This window comes from Gavialis gangeticus, unplaced genomic scaffold (genome assembly GCF_001723915.1).
Source record: "Gavialis gangeticus isolate Ggan-Ray unplaced genomic scaffold, GavGan_comp1, whole genome shotgun sequence".
In the NCBI taxonomy this organism is placed as follows: Eukaryota; Metazoa; Chordata; order Crocodylia; family Gavialidae; genus Gavialis; species Gavialis gangeticus.
This window is the reverse complement of record NW_017728993.1, coordinates 81,056,826-81,072,858: the sequence shown is the minus strand read 5'-3', so window position 1 is coordinate 81,072,858 and position 16,033 is coordinate 81,056,826. Positions and strand designations below refer to the sequence as shown.

General features: G+C 41.8%; 1 protein-coding gene across 3 annotated transcripts in view; it reads right to left on the bottom strand.

Moving 5' to 3' along the window:
• Nucleotides 1-913: 913 nt before the first annotated feature.
• CLCC1 (chloride channel CLIC like 1) overlaps nucleotides 914-16,033 on the bottom strand; it is a 28,816-nt gene continuing 13,696 nt past the window's right edge. For all 3 annotated transcript variants that reach the window (XM_019502070.1, XM_019502068.1, XM_019502069.1), the window contains exons 4-11: nucleotides 14,437-14,547; nucleotides 13,131-13,352; nucleotides 7,777-7,917; nucleotides 6,046-6,139; nucleotides 3,645-3,742; nucleotides 3,423-3,569; nucleotides 2,527-2,853; nucleotides 914-1,308 (exon numbers count right to left, since the gene is read on the bottom strand). In XM_019502070.1, coding sequence (XP_019357615.1) covers nucleotides 1,120-1,308; nucleotides 2,527-2,853; nucleotides 3,423-3,569; nucleotides 3,645-3,742; nucleotides 6,046-6,139; nucleotides 7,777-7,917; nucleotides 13,131-13,352; nucleotides 14,437-14,547 — 1,329 coding nt within the window. In that variant the 3' untranslated portion in view covers nucleotides 914-1,119. The remainder of the gene's footprint in view (nucleotides 1,309-2,526; nucleotides 2,854-3,422; nucleotides 3,570-3,644; nucleotides 3,743-6,045; nucleotides 6,140-7,776; nucleotides 7,918-13,130; nucleotides 13,353-14,436; nucleotides 14,548-16,033) is intronic.

The following is a 16,033-nucleotide window of genomic DNA, read 5'->3' as shown; positions in this document are numbered from 1 at the left end:
AAGTGTGCTCTGCTATCCTGTAATTAATAATATAGCAGAGTTTGGACAAGGCCTGTGGTGCCAGCACAGGGAGTCAATATCTGCTACAGTAGGCCCTTGTGTGCTAGATCACGCAATACAGCATTACAATGCTTACCCTGCATGTAGAAAATGAAGTTACATTTAAAAATTCTAGGTAAAACATTCTGCCAGAAAGGGTAAATGAGAATGGTCTTACATAATAGGGCTAGGGACAGAAATTACACCTAAATCAGTATAAGTGATCAGAAACCAGTTCAAATCTGTAAGACCACAGAAGTTGTGACCATAAACCACTTTCAAAATTGCCAAAACTGGTTTAAGATAAATCTGGATGGATGTAGTATCAGACTTAACTTTAAATGGCTTTATTGAACTTCTGTCCCACAACTCCTCCAGATTCAAGTTAACTCACAGCCCCCCAGGATGCTTTGGGCTAAACAGTGTAGGCAGGCTAGCATTAGCCCAAGCTGTCTGCTCAGCAGGGAGGCACGTTCTAGTTCCCCTCAGCCTATGGCCTGGTCCACTGCAAGCATGTGGTTGCATTTCCAGAATCAACATGGTACTTCTAAATCTCTACGTGAATCATTTAGTAAATTATTTAGTGATTTAGAAGTACCAGAATCCTATGTTCACTTGCTTACTGGTTCAATCTATGTAGCTTAAGACTAACCTGCAAAGACGGAATCAATTCAGCTTCTAGCTTTCTGACCGTCTGTACTTAGCCTTCATGGAAACGAAAACAAGGTAAATCCCATCCCCTACTAACAAGCTCCAATATTAAAAATATCACAAATACGCCACACACAACTCAGGTATGTGAAGGTGACAAATACTGGGACTACATGCCATTTGTGCATACTTACTTATGCTCAAAAGTAGATTTGGCTCAAGATGAGGTCAGCAATCATATTTTACTCAGTTCCTATAAATGAATAAATATTAAAAACAAAGTCTGACAAAAGCAAAGCCTTTTGAAAACCAGGATTTAAACAAAACTTGCAGCACATCCAAAAGATTAACTCAGTCTTATCTGTGCCTTCCTTTCCTTCACACAAACTGCTCTTTCCTTTTTTAAATTCTCCTGTTGCATCAACAGTCTTACACATTGACATTGCTCTCTTCAGGACTACAATGTGTTTCAGTTCCACACTTTGCTTCAGATTCTTGTAAATCTCCAGGTGTGCACAGTTTCTGCTGTTCAGGTGCAACTTCTCCTTCATGGCTTTCATCTTTGCTCCTTTTCACACTATAAACAGCCTGTTCTTCAGAAGAAGCATGCGATCCATTCTGTAAAATGGATAATTTGCTTTATTCAATTTGTGGGGTGCATGCATGCACACAGACACACACAATGATGTAACAAGGGAGGGTAGGGAGCCTAAACTGTGACAATATTTTTTACGGTACTAAGTGACCACAAACTTAAGCAGCTGGACTCCCTGAACTTGCAAAGTTTTTCTAGATTTGAATTGTTTTTGTAAAGTGTGCCTGGACTACCCAATTCTGGAATATTCGTGTTCTACATTACCTTGATGTACAATGCACATTACTGCCTATCCCTATGACTACATTTCAGCTTATTGAAATGAGAGTGACAGACAACTTACAGAAATGTCCACACAGTTCTTTTTCTTCAATTCCTTTTGACGGTAATTCACATTCACCGGTTGATGTGTTACTGAGCTCTGAAAGTACACAAAAGTTACTTAAAATCTTTAATCAAGCTACTTTGTATGCAATCATTAGACTAGATCAGGGTGTCAAAAATCAAGCTGTTATCCAGCCTGCAGTGCTTCCCTTGGGTCTGAATTTAATCACATGCTGCATATGGCATGTGCCAAACCAGCTCTACTGGCAGGGCCCAGGACACATGTCACACATGGTGCCATCATGGACCAGCAAGGAGGAGAGGAGAGGGAGGAAGGAGCAGCTGCAAGTGACACAGATCCTGAAATGGACACCAAGCATAGCATGGTGCCTGCTCCAGCTGGACTATAATGCACATGAAATCCATTCTGGGCACCACAGGATCCATGCCGCATGCCCTGGCCAGTTTAGGATCTGTGCTGCATGTAGCATGGACCCTAGAGTAGCTGGAATGGGCACCATATGCAGTGGATCTGGCATGTGGGGGAAGAGGGGAGATCCATGGACTTGATCTGGCCCATGGACCAGCCCACTTCCCTCTCCCCACCCCTCACCACACACACACGCTCCTCTGCCCCACAGGGCCAACGAGCTGGACACCCCTGAACAAGATTAACACTGTACAATATTTATTCTCTTTCAGAATGCTGTATGCTGATCAAAACAATCTACATACAGCCACTCCACACTCCACTTGTTTTTGAAAACCTGGACTAGGCTTGTACACTAAAGGGGCTTAGTGATTTAGAAGTACCTATTTTTAGAAATACACATTTTCAAATTAACCTGTTCCTTTAGGTTTTTACAATTAATGCTGGGTTAACTTGAACAGCAACTGAAATCCACAACTTAACATACATTGGTTGCCATCTTGGTGTGCTCTTCTATTTGTGTGTCTGGCATATCACCTGCTTGAAGAACTTCAGAGGTTTTTTTGCCATTTGGTGGTCTCATGTGACCTTCTCTGTCTCTCAGACCATCTCCTCTCTCGTAAGTTCTTACATCGATGTGTCCAGCATTCATCCTATGACGGATATTTGAATCACCTGCACAGATATATTGCACATACTCTTTTGGTTCCCCCTTCTGTCTGTCACTTGGAGGAAGTGAAGACTGCGGTTCCCTCTCAGGACTTGTTAAAGGTCTGAATATATTAATAGATCTTCCTGCAAAATAGCAGAAACCCTAAAGGAAAAAAAAAGGGTATTTGCTTCTGCACCTGATTTTACTTGCTCTTTCTACAGATGTATTTTTACATCTCAGCACTTATAAGGAAAGAAGTCAATACAGAAAGTTTTACCATTTGCACAAAAGATCCTATTTGCCAAGCTGGATTCTAAGCATAATTTTTCAGTACTTAAAAAAAAAAAAAAAAAAAGGTAGCTCAGGGACCTCAACTTCAAAGCCTTAAAAATCTGAACAAATATTATCTAATTTAAATTTTAAAAGATGAATTAAGCCACTCACCCCCCTTCAGGCTTTCCCTGCATCATTTAGGTCAACAGAAATACACACACTAGCACAATTAAATTGGCACGAGGTGGTCAGACTTCCTGCTGCAAGCTTTTCTTATGCTGCCTTAAAAACCTCTGAGGATATAATATAGCCTAACAACTTTAAAATATTTGTTTCAATTTTACCAATCTGTTGTTCAACTCTACACAAAAATGCTGTTAAAATATCGGACCTAGTTTTATGTGGTGGAGATTTATGTATTTCTTTAGGTCTCCTAATGACAGCAAGAACATACTAACCAGAACAGCCGCAGCCATGATGATTAACACTGGAACCTGTAGCAATATTGGTATCTCCTTCATAAGCCCTTTAATGAATTCGCCAATTCCTTGTCCTACGTGCTTCAATGGCTCTGTTACAAAATTGGTGAATGTAACAGCCAATGCCTAAAAAACAACCAGATAGGGAAATTATTTTCATTTTTAACAAAACAATGGAAGCATGTATGGTCCAGTATATACCTTTGTTGGAGGAACCAGCCAAATAGGATTCACTAATATAAGTTCATAATACTTCTGACAGGGATCATCCTGGAATGTCCATGAACTTCTAAACCATTCTACAGTTAAAGAAAAATAAAAATTATGTACATTTACCCTTTTTCATTTTTATACCAAGATAAATTTTAAGACATGATAAAGCTAAGCGTTAACCAAAATATTCAATACTTTGTTTCACTTCAGAAGAATTAAAATGATTTCATAAAATTGGTCTGGAAGTTTAAGTTGTCTAAGCATGGAAGAAAAATGGAATTTTCTTAATGTTAAATCTTACTGTTCTTTGGCAAAGCTGTCCTTAAGGGTTTAGAATGTAGCACTAAGTAGCCAGGAAAGAGGACATTAGGTCTGCACATTTGCCTTATTTAAGGAAGTACTTTAATGTCTGGCACTTTTTGCAATCAGCCACTGGAATTTAGGCTTGGACTGTTGTAGCTGTAGTGGTCCACACTTGCTTCTCACATTTGAATTGAGGACATTTTCAGTGTTATTACTTACCTATTGGCCATGAAATGGGGCTTAATAGCACTTTAAAATAGTGTCTGTACTTTTATACAGCTTATTCATCTTTTAACATCTTGATGTTGAATCCAAAACCACTGTAGGAAATGGAGCAGTCTTTATTAATTTTATTATTTGGTTAAGCAGTAGTCTCTACCAGGCACTTATGAAGAGTAATCACTAGAACAGCCACCCTCACCCCCTGGGGCAGGTTAGTTTATTTTGAATATTGAACAGCAGTATATTATGTCTGAGGATTATGTTTAAAACTTTAAATGATTTGCCACACAGTTTTCTCAAAAGCTCAAATGAGCTTTAGTTAAAGCGTCCTCACCACCATTTTGAAGTCCAGGATGCTCATTACACATGATGCTGTGGACATTTTAATTATAGTGGCTCTAAGAACTGCTCTAATTAAAGTTACCCCCATAACTACCCCAGAGCATGTGTACAGACAGCCAAAAAGACAAAGTGATTGCTAACACTTATGTAAGCAGCAACAAGTGCTGTATGCTATCCATCACAAATAGTTTAAAAACCCCATAACGGCTATTTTTAACCTACAAATAAATACAGACCTACTATTATAATAGGCATAACTCCTGCATAAAAATAAAGTAAGCAACTGAAAATATATCTTGCAGGTCTAAGTAATAATATATGTTTTGTATGCAATTCTATTTGTGTTGTGTTACTGAGGCCCACATACTTCACTTACAGGGAAGTATTTAGTGGGCAAAAGAATACAGTATTTACTTAACTCCAAGACTAGGTTTTTTTCCCCAAACAACATAGGGTGGGTGGGGAGGGAGAGTCTCCTCTCGGATTGGAGTAGCAGCCCAGGGCAGGTGACAGCTCAGCTCCAGCTTCAGTCCCAGACTCAGGGTTGAAGCCAGAGCTGTCAGCACATGTCCTGGGCCATGAGGTTCATGCAGTGTGGGAGGGGGCTTGCAACAGGGAGAGTTTGGGGTAGGGGACACAGCACATGGGGGGGGCAAGGGGAGATCCCTGTGAGAAGGGGGGGAGGGGAGGTGCATAGAGAAGACCCCAGCTTCAGCTCCAGGCCAGGTCAGGCTGGGCTCATAGCACCATCCCTGCCCTCAGCTTATCCTAGGCTCTGGATCTGGCATCAGCTGAACTTAGAGTTGCTGCAGTTGTTTTGGCCTGACCAGACTGGGCCAGGGCAGTTGCTGCTGTTTCCCCTGGAGCAAGAGCCACCCCAAGAAAAGTGGTGGGGAAAGGTACCTAGGGGCAGGGAGAGGCACATGGCAGCAGGTGGCGGGCATGGGGGAAGCCATGGACGGGCAGGGACAGACAGCAAGGAAGCAGGCACAGGCATGGAGATGTCAAGCAGCAAGGGAGTAGGCACTGGGGGCAGTGGGAACAGGTGGCAAGTGGTGGGGCACAGGCAGTCAGAGGGTCAAGGGGCAGGGGTCTGGCCCCCTTGCTCCCTTTTCCTACTGCAGCAGTGGGGGGGGGGGGGGAAATGAATCTAAAGTAACCCTCCACTAATTAATTTCTATGCTTGGAAAATTATACAGATTTATAATATACCATATATAGAATCTAATTATGGGGGGTCATCTTAAATTTGAAGTTGTCTTGGATTCAGATAAAAAAAAAACAGGACTCTTTCTCCTTCATTTAAGATGCCGTATCTTGAATGGCATAGAAAGGAATACAGATGGAATGGGGGCAGTCTTTTCCAACTGATTTTACTAAACAATGCAATACAAGTTTTAAAGCCAAAACAAAATGACGTGCCACTACTGATTTTATGCCAAAACCCCCCCCCAAAATAACACTGATTATTATTATTTTTAAATTTCTATAACTATTAGGGAAATTAAACTAAACACCTCACCAAACAGATTCCCACTCCAGCTGATCTTCTCAGCACACACATTGTCAAACTTCTCCATTTTAACTACTTCTGCTTGATGCTGTGCAAAGGCCACCTGAAATAAGGATGCAGCTCATAATTTTGCAAGACCAGAATAGTTACTGAATATGCCATCTGGAAAAATAGTAACCTTATAATTAAACAAGAAAAAGAAAGAATAGCACCCACTATGCATTAAGCACTACTGGCTGGTAAGATACATTTTTTGTCCTTCTATATTTTACCTTTCAGGAAAGCACCAGAAATGTTCCATTTCTCGCAGAAAAAATGGACACCTAAAATGGATACTACAAGTGAAAACTTACAGAAGAGGATCTGTAACAAGTTGTTACGCTATCCATTTAGGCTGTTGTCTGAAGTGACAGTGTATCATTCATACACCTACTAACTTGCATGCCACAAGCACATTTTCTCAAAAAAGTCAACCCTCCAAAATTGGGCTAGATGTCTTAAGTGGAAAAACTGATTTTCTTTGACTGTGCCCCTCCTGCTTGCTGGAAGGGAGAGATGTTGGCATCTATTCTGAAGCACACTCATCTTCATGACTCTGGAAAAAAAAATCTTCTCTCCTTACATTCTGCCTTCCAGAAAACAAGGTGCATATCTTATTGGGTGTGGTGTAAGGTATACAGGAAAATACAGTATTTTTTCTTCTAGTAGGTTAACTTTTGGGCATGAGCTAGTTTTCTTAAACAGTCTTCCAAATGAAGACTTTCATTATATCATAAGGCAAATGTAGCCCAAGGCAACAAATATCCTTTTATTGGATACATCACTGTAATGGATTGTGTCAACTTAAAGTTTTTCATTTTCTTTTGAACTGACCATATTTCAAGTACTACTCCTGTCAGTTTTTGTGGTCTTATATTTTTCAGTTCTCTCTCTCTCTCTCTCTCCTGCTGTGGTGTGGAAACCCCATATGGACTGCAGGGAATGGGCAAATATTCCCAGCATGCCACTGAGCATACAAAGTAAACAAACTGAATGAGGCCTTTCCCCCATGGGATCTCTTTTACAGGAAGGCATGCACAACTTGTGTAAATAAGGCCTTCTTAAATAAAGTATGACTTTTAAGTTAGGATATGTTGTATGAGGTCTCCTGAGGCAAAACTTAGCAAAGCGCAAAGTAAAAAAATTCTCACTCTGAATTTTAAATTTAAAGTTAAAATTTCACACTTCAGCAAAGTATTAAGTAAATGAACTTACCGAGACATGTTTTAATAGCAGTAGGAGACAGAATCCTCTGCTCAATACAACCAAAGCCAAAATAAAATTACCTTCTCTATGATTAAAGTAGCACTAGGCTGTAGTAGCAGCTAAAGTATAATACATCTGCACTCCAAATGGTTTAAATGAGCTAGCGAACTCATTTAGACATAGGTTAGTTTTTTTTTTTTCTTTAAAAACCTTTCCTACTGGCTTTGGAGAGCCACTCTTAAGACCTTTGTGCAGGAGAATTACATGGTTCTGTTGCTTTCTGGATTCTGTGCACCACTGCAACAAGGCCAGAAGAAATTTTATTTCAATCTAATAACGATTCAATGCACTTTGAAGTGTTTCTGTTCTTCTATTCTTTTTGGCAATCAACAACAGAATTTTGTGGTTTAACCCCCTCTCAAACTCTAAGGAATCTTAAGTTTACTATTAAAAGTTTACCATTAGAAACAGATCCAGAACTTCCAATTTACTTACCTTATACAAGTAAACCCAGTTCCATCCAAAACTGATAAGAAAACAAATTAAGAACACGCGTTTTATCTGAGTAAGCCAGGAAATTCTTGTCCATAACTCAGTAGCTATGATTACAACAATGCACACTAAACACAAGAGTCCCTGAAAAGAAAAAGGGCAGAGGAGAGTCAAAATCCAGACACAGAACTTAAGTTTACTAACTTGGAAGTGAGAGAACTACAAAAATTTACTGTGCCAATTTCACTTATATTTCTATTGCATCAAGTTGCTGCAAAAAGCCTGTTATGAGACTGCTGTCTTCTTTTCAAAGAACATCCTATTTCACTATAGGAAAAGGAATGCTTTCCACGATTTAATGGTCCTTCCTGTCATGCCTTCAGAAAATCTTTTGTAGTCACCTTAAATTTCACTGATAGCATCTGACAAAGTAGGCTGTACCCTAAGAAAGCTCATTCCTCTAAATACATTATTCTATTCAATTATATTTAACACTGCTGTTATAATAGCTCCCTCACACTGCTATAAGAACTAATTAGTGCGGGAGCAGTAAGTGCATGGCAAAAACAAGAAAAGCCCAACCCCTATACCTGTGCACTGTGGCAAAGCTGCTCTGACAGTAGTTCAAGATGAATTAGTATATGCAGAGAGAAAACGGCATAGGAAGAGATGGTAAGACATCACTGGTAAAGGAAGGGATGGTATAAAAATATTTACAATCCAAAATTCGAATTTTTCATTGGCTATAAACAGGCACATTCTGAATGATAGAAGAACTTTGCTGAGCTACAAAGTTATTCAAAAGGCAGGATAGATATAAGGGATGCACCGATACATTGGTCCATATTGTATCAGCACTGATAAAAGGAAAATTGACATTACTGGTAATCACCTTCATTGGCTGACCTAGCTGAGGTCTTTGATAAATGTCGTGTGTGAACATGGCCAGAAGTGCAGCCACTGTTGTGGGGGGAGCAGATTGAGGTCCTTGTGGTGAGGGAGGGAGTGGGGCTGGGGCAGGTGCTTCCCCTCTGGGGTGTGGGGTGGAGCTGGCAACATGGGGGCGGGGGGGGCAGCACACACCCCCAGGAGAGGTGTGGAAAGCATGTGCCCCCCTGGATCTGTGTGGGGCAAGGGTAGGCTGCTGCTGCAGGCTTGCATGCTGTGTTGGGCTCTTCCCAGCAGCTGTGCTCAGGCCAGGCAGCAGCTAGGAGGGAGGCTATGGGGCGCGGGAGGGAGGCTCGAGCCTTGGCCATAGCTGGCCCCATAGCCCCCCTCCCAGCACCACCACCACCTGCCCTGCCTGGCCCAAGCACAGCCTGGGAACAGCCCCACCACCACAAAGTGGCTGGCACAGCCCTCAGCCTCAAGTGGCAGCCTGCCCTCACCCCACGCAGATCCAGGGGGCACATACCCCCCCATGCCTCCACCAGGGGTGCGTGCAGCAGTGGGAGCCACCCCCCGGACAAGCTACCAACTCTGTCCTGCACCCTGCCCTGGCGGGGCAGTGCCAGTGCCTGTCCACAGCCCCACTCCCTCCCTCACCATGGGGGCCTCAATCTCTAAGTCCACCCACACTCCTTCCCTCCCCATGTCCCCTCCCCACAACCGGACTTACCAGTCAGATGCTGCTCTCCAAGCTGCCAGGCTGCATATCGGATCGGTACCAGACGATATGACTGGTCAATAATTGGCCATTGGTATTGGCCCAAAAAAATCTTTATCAGTGTACCCCTAGTAGATATACATCTTTATTGACTAAGGTATCTATAACTTTTGTGCGCCAGATCCATAAACCTGGCAACCCAGGACACCTCACTGTCTCTGGCATTAGCACCATCACAGAGGGAGTTTCTAGCTACAGCGTTCTGGCTCTATTCATTTCCCTAATGTCACTGGAGCCATGGCAGCTGTTCAAAAGACGTACGGATTTCTTAAAGAAACTAGGCTCCATTGACAAGCTTCCAGGAAATGCCATATTAGCTACCATGGATGTCACATCACTGTAGGCCAACACCCACCATGAGGACAGATTACAAGCCATAAAGAACATTATCCCTGATGAGAAACCTGCTTGTTTGCATTACATTCTCCCACTTTGTCCTCACACGCAACTATTTCAAGTTTGGGGACTCCCTATAACCACAAACAAATGGCACCTCCATGGGCACATATAATGGCCCCCCAGTATGCCAACATATTTATGACTGAGAATCCAGGTTTTCTGTTTCCCACAGAAGAAAATGTGGATTTTCCCTTTTGACCAAGAAAAACAAACTTTTCATTTTAACAGGGAAACATGGATTTTCCACTTTTGCAAAGACCTCTATGCACGCTGGAAGAGTTTACACATACACAATCCTTGTTATGATCAGGGATCCTGGTTTTCCCTGATAAAAAAAAAATATCAGGGAAAACCAAATTCTCTGATTAAAAAAAATTGTATAATCTCTGATAAAAACTCCTAAATCCATTATTAAAAGGAAAGGTCCCTCACTCCCCTCCACAGTCCCCCAGTCCTGCTGGTGCTCCTCCCCCAGCCCTGCCAGATGGGGCCCCCAGCTGCCCAGGTTATAGGGCCAGGGACCCAGGTCCACAGTCCCCTGCCCCTGGCAGGAGGCAGCAGCTACTGCAGCAGAGCAGAGTCCAGCTCCCCACCCCACCACTGCCTTCTGCACACCCAGGAGCAGGGGGAACCCATGCCCCCAGATCTGTATGTGGGGTGGGGGCAGGCTGCCTGCTGCAGGCACCTGCCCTGCTGCCCTCCCCTGGGGCCTCCACAGCCCAGTGGGTGCAACCAAGCACTGCAGGGAACAACAAGCCCGTATGGGGAAACTGCTTGCCACTGCAAGTTCCATGCTGCCCTGGTGAAGCATCCCCCACCCCCATGGCAGCAAGGAGCATGACCCCACGTGCCCCACACTGTTGTCCCCATGCAGGCAGGGGTTGCATTGCCAGGGCAGTGCAGAGCTTGCAGCAGCAAACAGCTTCCTCATGAGGCCCCGCTCTGCCTTGCAGTGCCAGGTTGTACCCTCTGGGCTGCAGAAGCCCCAGGGGACAGCAGCCTACACCCACACCACATACAGCTCTGGGGGGGCATGGGTCCCTCCTACCCCCAGAGTAGGCCCAGTAGTGGGGACCCAGCTCCACCCCACCCTCCAACAAGCTACCTGTGGCCCCATCTCACTCCCCCACTGGGGCCCTCCCCCCCCAAACTTACCTGCAGGAGCTGCTCACTGGTGGCCATCAGCATATACATACACCTGGCTGCCATGAGCATATACATGTGCATGGCGCCCCGTACCTGACTGCCCTCCTCCTGCTCCCTCCCAGCCCCCTGCAGGCTGGAACTCTTGTCAGCCTGCAGAGGGATCTTTGCAAAACTGCAAAATCTGCAGGTTTCTCCATTAAAATGAGAAATCTGTACTTTCTTCCAGTAAAGGGGGAAAATCCACGTTTTTCTTTGTTTTCCCATGGGAAACTGAAAACCCAGATCGCTGGTTATGATAGACCTGGAAGTTTGTTTCCTCTGCAACTGCCTCTCATCCCCCTTCATATACCTCAGGTACACTGATCACATCTTCATAATAAGGATATATGGGATAGAGATATTTCAACAGGACATAAAAAACTTTCACCCCTCCATCAGACTAGGTCTGGAATACTCCCTGCAGCAGATTCATTTCCTAGGCACTACAGTGAAGGTCTGCATTTGCTGGATCACCACTACACTGTACTGGAAACCAAGCAACTGCCACAGCTATCTTCACACCACCAGCTTTCACCCTAAATACACTAGATACATCATCTACAGCCAAACTCTATATTACAACTGGATCTGCTCTGATCCCACATTGGGATGCACATCATAAAAAGTTACAAGACAATCCCAAAATTCAAGCTACTCAAATCAACAATGCTAGACTCAGGCCTAACTCTGATCTGCTACAATACCAATGCCAGGACAAGGGAAACAGAATCCCTCTGGCTGTCACCTACAGCTCCCAGCCTGAACACCTCTGACACATCATTAATAACCTCCAATCCCTCCTGGAAAAGTATGATAATTTCAAGGCAGCCATGGCAGACAAACCTGTGCTGGCTTACAGACAACCCCTGCAACCTCAAATGGGGTCTCTCAAGCAACAGGCTACCTAATCCCTATTTTCACCAAGGCACCAGGCCTTGTAATAGAGCCAGCTGCCTACTGCACCCCTACATCAATACAGAACACGTTATTACTGAACCAAATAAGGAGTACAACATCTGAGTTTGATTCATCTGCAACTCTATCGACATCATATATACCTTCACCCGCTTACAATGCCCACCTTCACTGGACGGAGAGGGCAACTCTACATGCAAGAATGAATGCAGGAACACCGATCAGACATCAGCTGCAGAAAAATACAACACCCTACAACAGAATACATCAACCTCCCTGGCCACTCCAGTGCTGACCTCAGGATTGCTGTTCTCAAGCAGAAAAATGTTAAATACCAGTTTGAACAGGAAACTGCAGAACAGGAAATGATCCATAAACTGGACTATGTTAAATATGGTTTAAACAGGGATGATGGATTCTTATCCCATTACCTGGATTAGCTTTTGTGAACCCTTTGTGCTCTATGCATCTGTACCTATCTACCCTGCTTTCTAACGTCAGACTAACATGACTAACCATCTCTCTTTACATAGTTACAACAGAATCTCAGTCAAATTATTTAGTTTGTGATTATTAAATTAAAAATCAGTCTTGCTTAAAACGTTCTAAGTTACTGAGCTACCAAAAACAATATTTATCAACGATATTTGTCAGTTTGTCCCTTGCTATAAGCAAACATATTACCATATTTACTTGAATCTAAGTCAACCCTAAATTTAAGACTGCCCCCCGCCCCCCATAATTATATTCTATATATGAAAAAATGTGTACACCTGTTATAATTTTCCAGGTATAGAATCTAATTATTGGAGGGCTGTCTTAAATTCATTCCCTACCTCCCTCTTGCTACAACAGAGAAAGCGGGGGGCGGGAGGGGGGTCAGGTGGCCCCCTTACCTTCTGCCCTCCCCACTTCTCAGTATTACAGTATTCAGACTAACCCCCCCCATAAGGGTACATGAGCAGAGTCTAAACTGCTCAGTCCATGAGAACTCTGAATCCTTACAGACTTTGTGTATTCTGGGCCCTAATAAAGTTAAAATGGATTCCAGTTAGCAAGACTACAATATCTGGTTGGAAAAGAGACGGAATACAAAAAAGATCAGCAGATATGGAGAGTTCAAAAAGCTACTTCCTAAAGGGATTCAAAAAGTAGAGAGAAATCAGACAGGCCAAATGATAATGTCTCTTACCATAAAGATATCATATGGACAAACTCCAAACGCATCCTCAAACCTCCATTTCCAAGCCTCATAATCATGATGCTTAAAATTAGTTTGCATATCATTAAGGGCATCATCCAAAGCAGCAGGTTGCAAGTCCTCCTCATTGAGAAACTTTTCGATCTCTAAAAGAGTTTGTTTTGTAAGGACGATCTCAGAATCATAATGCATGCTACCAGTATTTTCATTAGGCTAAAAAGAAAGCAATACAAAACCATGATTAATCAAATCTATTTTCAATAGGAAATCTATACAAAAACAAGAATATGAAGTGTTAGATATTAAATATTAAATGAACCTTTCACCATTATGCAATCAGACCTGTGGAAGTAGCACCTGGTTTCCATGTGGACTTTCAACAGAGTCCTAATTATGGGTGGTTATAAGATCTTCCTGTATGGGTCAGGCAACTAGAGTAAGGCTATATTTGAGATCTATAGTTTTTGTAGCCTTTTTATTTTTCTGCATCCAAAAAACTGGAAGTTGACAAGTAAATCATATACTTCGAAATTTTCTTCCAAAATACATGAAAAACAAAAGCAGAACCTCTTTACGTTTTGTTAGGATATCAGCAAATCTCCCTACTAGCAGACAGTAATAAGTCATCTGTTCTAAAACAGAATGGGGTCCAAAATGTAGCAGGAAGGATTTAGACAGAAAGTGTCTTGTTTACCAGTGGCAATTTTAGTATTGAAACATGGAAAATGTTATAATACATTCCATTTCTAGTCCTGTAGTGCTCATTATTTAACTTATACTTAAGGAAAAACTCTCTGCTCCAATGGGAAAAAAAGTAATAACCAAAAAGGTGAGAATGAAACCAAGTAATCCTGTTTTATGCAAGCTCAAAAAATATAGGTTAAAAAATGGTCAAATGAAGAAGACTGACAAGAACTTGTTTCTTGAGATCCAGTTAGCATACCCATAGTCTGGGTAGTGCATTACTGTACCTACATCATTTCATAAACACATTGGATTCTGAACTTCAGTAATAATCTTATGAATGCTCCCTATATTGTGGGGGCAGAGGGACAAGCTCTTCTCTAGGTGGCAAAACCTACCTACTTTTCCATCACTGGAACGTAAATTACAATATTGTAGGAATAGTTTTATTTCCTTTACATCAACCGTATTATAATAATCTATAAAAATGACTTTTTACAGCAGTCTCATTTATTGTAAGGGGAATACTTAAGTCACTCTGATTGGTAATAATGGCAACTGCAGTAAAAAACAAAGGATTGTGCAAAATACTATTTTATTAACAAATACTCACAAAACCAAGTTTTCTAATTTCATTTAGAATTTTATTCAAGTAACGCCTAAAAATATGAATGCTGCTGCTTTCATACGAGTTGGTCTTCTCCTTCTTCTTATAGTTCTCAATCTACAACAACAAAACATAGATTACTGTCTTCCACCAGTAACGTTACATTTTAGTATGAGATTATCAATAACATTATACGATATTAGTACGCTACACTGATAAAGATAAGTTTCCCAATATTAGCCTGTTACAGCTACTATATTAGACAAAATCATACCAAGGACTTTAAGAACAATTGTTTCCATATTTTCCACAGATTCAAAGCTAAATAGATTAGACTCAAATAGATCTACATTCAAAGCTAAATATCAAGGACTTTACACAGTATTTTTCCATTGTACCTATTATTTCATTTATCTGCATACCACTGCCAAATCTGTATTTTTTGTGAAAAGTCTGTAGAAAATACTGTAACTTCTGTTTTCATAAATCTATTATATGTGTGTATTTTTAATTATAAATATGTAATGTGTATGGAACATTTTATTTCCCTCTTTTGTTTCTGATCAATGCGGTATTTGATATCACAATCTGAAGGGTCAGAATCAGATCCTAACCTTATCCTAAAAACTCACAGCAATACAACAAAATTGCCTAAGTACAATTTACTACAACAAACAAAATGAACACCTGTTTTCATCTGACTTATGTAACCTACTAATAATTTGCTGTTTTGGGGAGAACAGCAGCACCTACTAGGGAAATTTCCAAATGTCTCAGTTTTAAGCAGTCAAAAGCCTAACTCTTGTCCCTCTGTGGGCAGAGTCATGTTTCAAATGCTCTAGGACTGGATCTGTGGGTGGCAGTCCCATTTTCTGAACTATGTTAATACAACAAATATAGTTGGATTTGGCACCTGAAAGCTCTCTCTTCCAGGACCTGTGACAAGTCAGATGAATCTACTGTTGTTTCATATCTAGGGGTTGTCATTTACTATAAGCTGCTCTGAGCCTTTCTAGATAGGGCAGGATATAAATCTATAGCTAAATAGTAATAACAATAATAATAATATTTCTAATCACATTATCAGAGTCTAGATTTTGCTTTACAAAGGAAAATTTCTAAATAGCCTGATAGTTGTAAGATCCAGAAACTAATTCTGTTTCAAAATAAGATTTTAAAAAACAGGGGAATTGAAAGGAAAATCTGCAGAAATTCTACAAATCAGCATTCTAAAAAATCTACAAAAGCCTAAAGATGATAGCACCAAAGCTAGCTGCAAAGTACAAACACTGACTCTCTGATGGTACAGTTTATTCATTCAAACCTCAGGCTAACACACACACAGGCCCCCCCGCTCCCCCGTGAAGCTTTGGTTGCTGAATCTCGATTCGGAGGAGACCTGGCCCAAATCGGCAGATGAATCTCCGAATCCAAATCAAATTGGGAGACCCATTAAAGGGTCCAAATCGAATCCAAAGCCTCTGAATCTATTCGAAAAAGATTCGGAGAGATTCGGATTGGCCAGGGAGAGGCAGGCACAGCCAGGCAGCTGCATGTTCTCCCACAGCTCTTCTGGCTGTGCCTGCCTCTCCCCAGGTGGGGG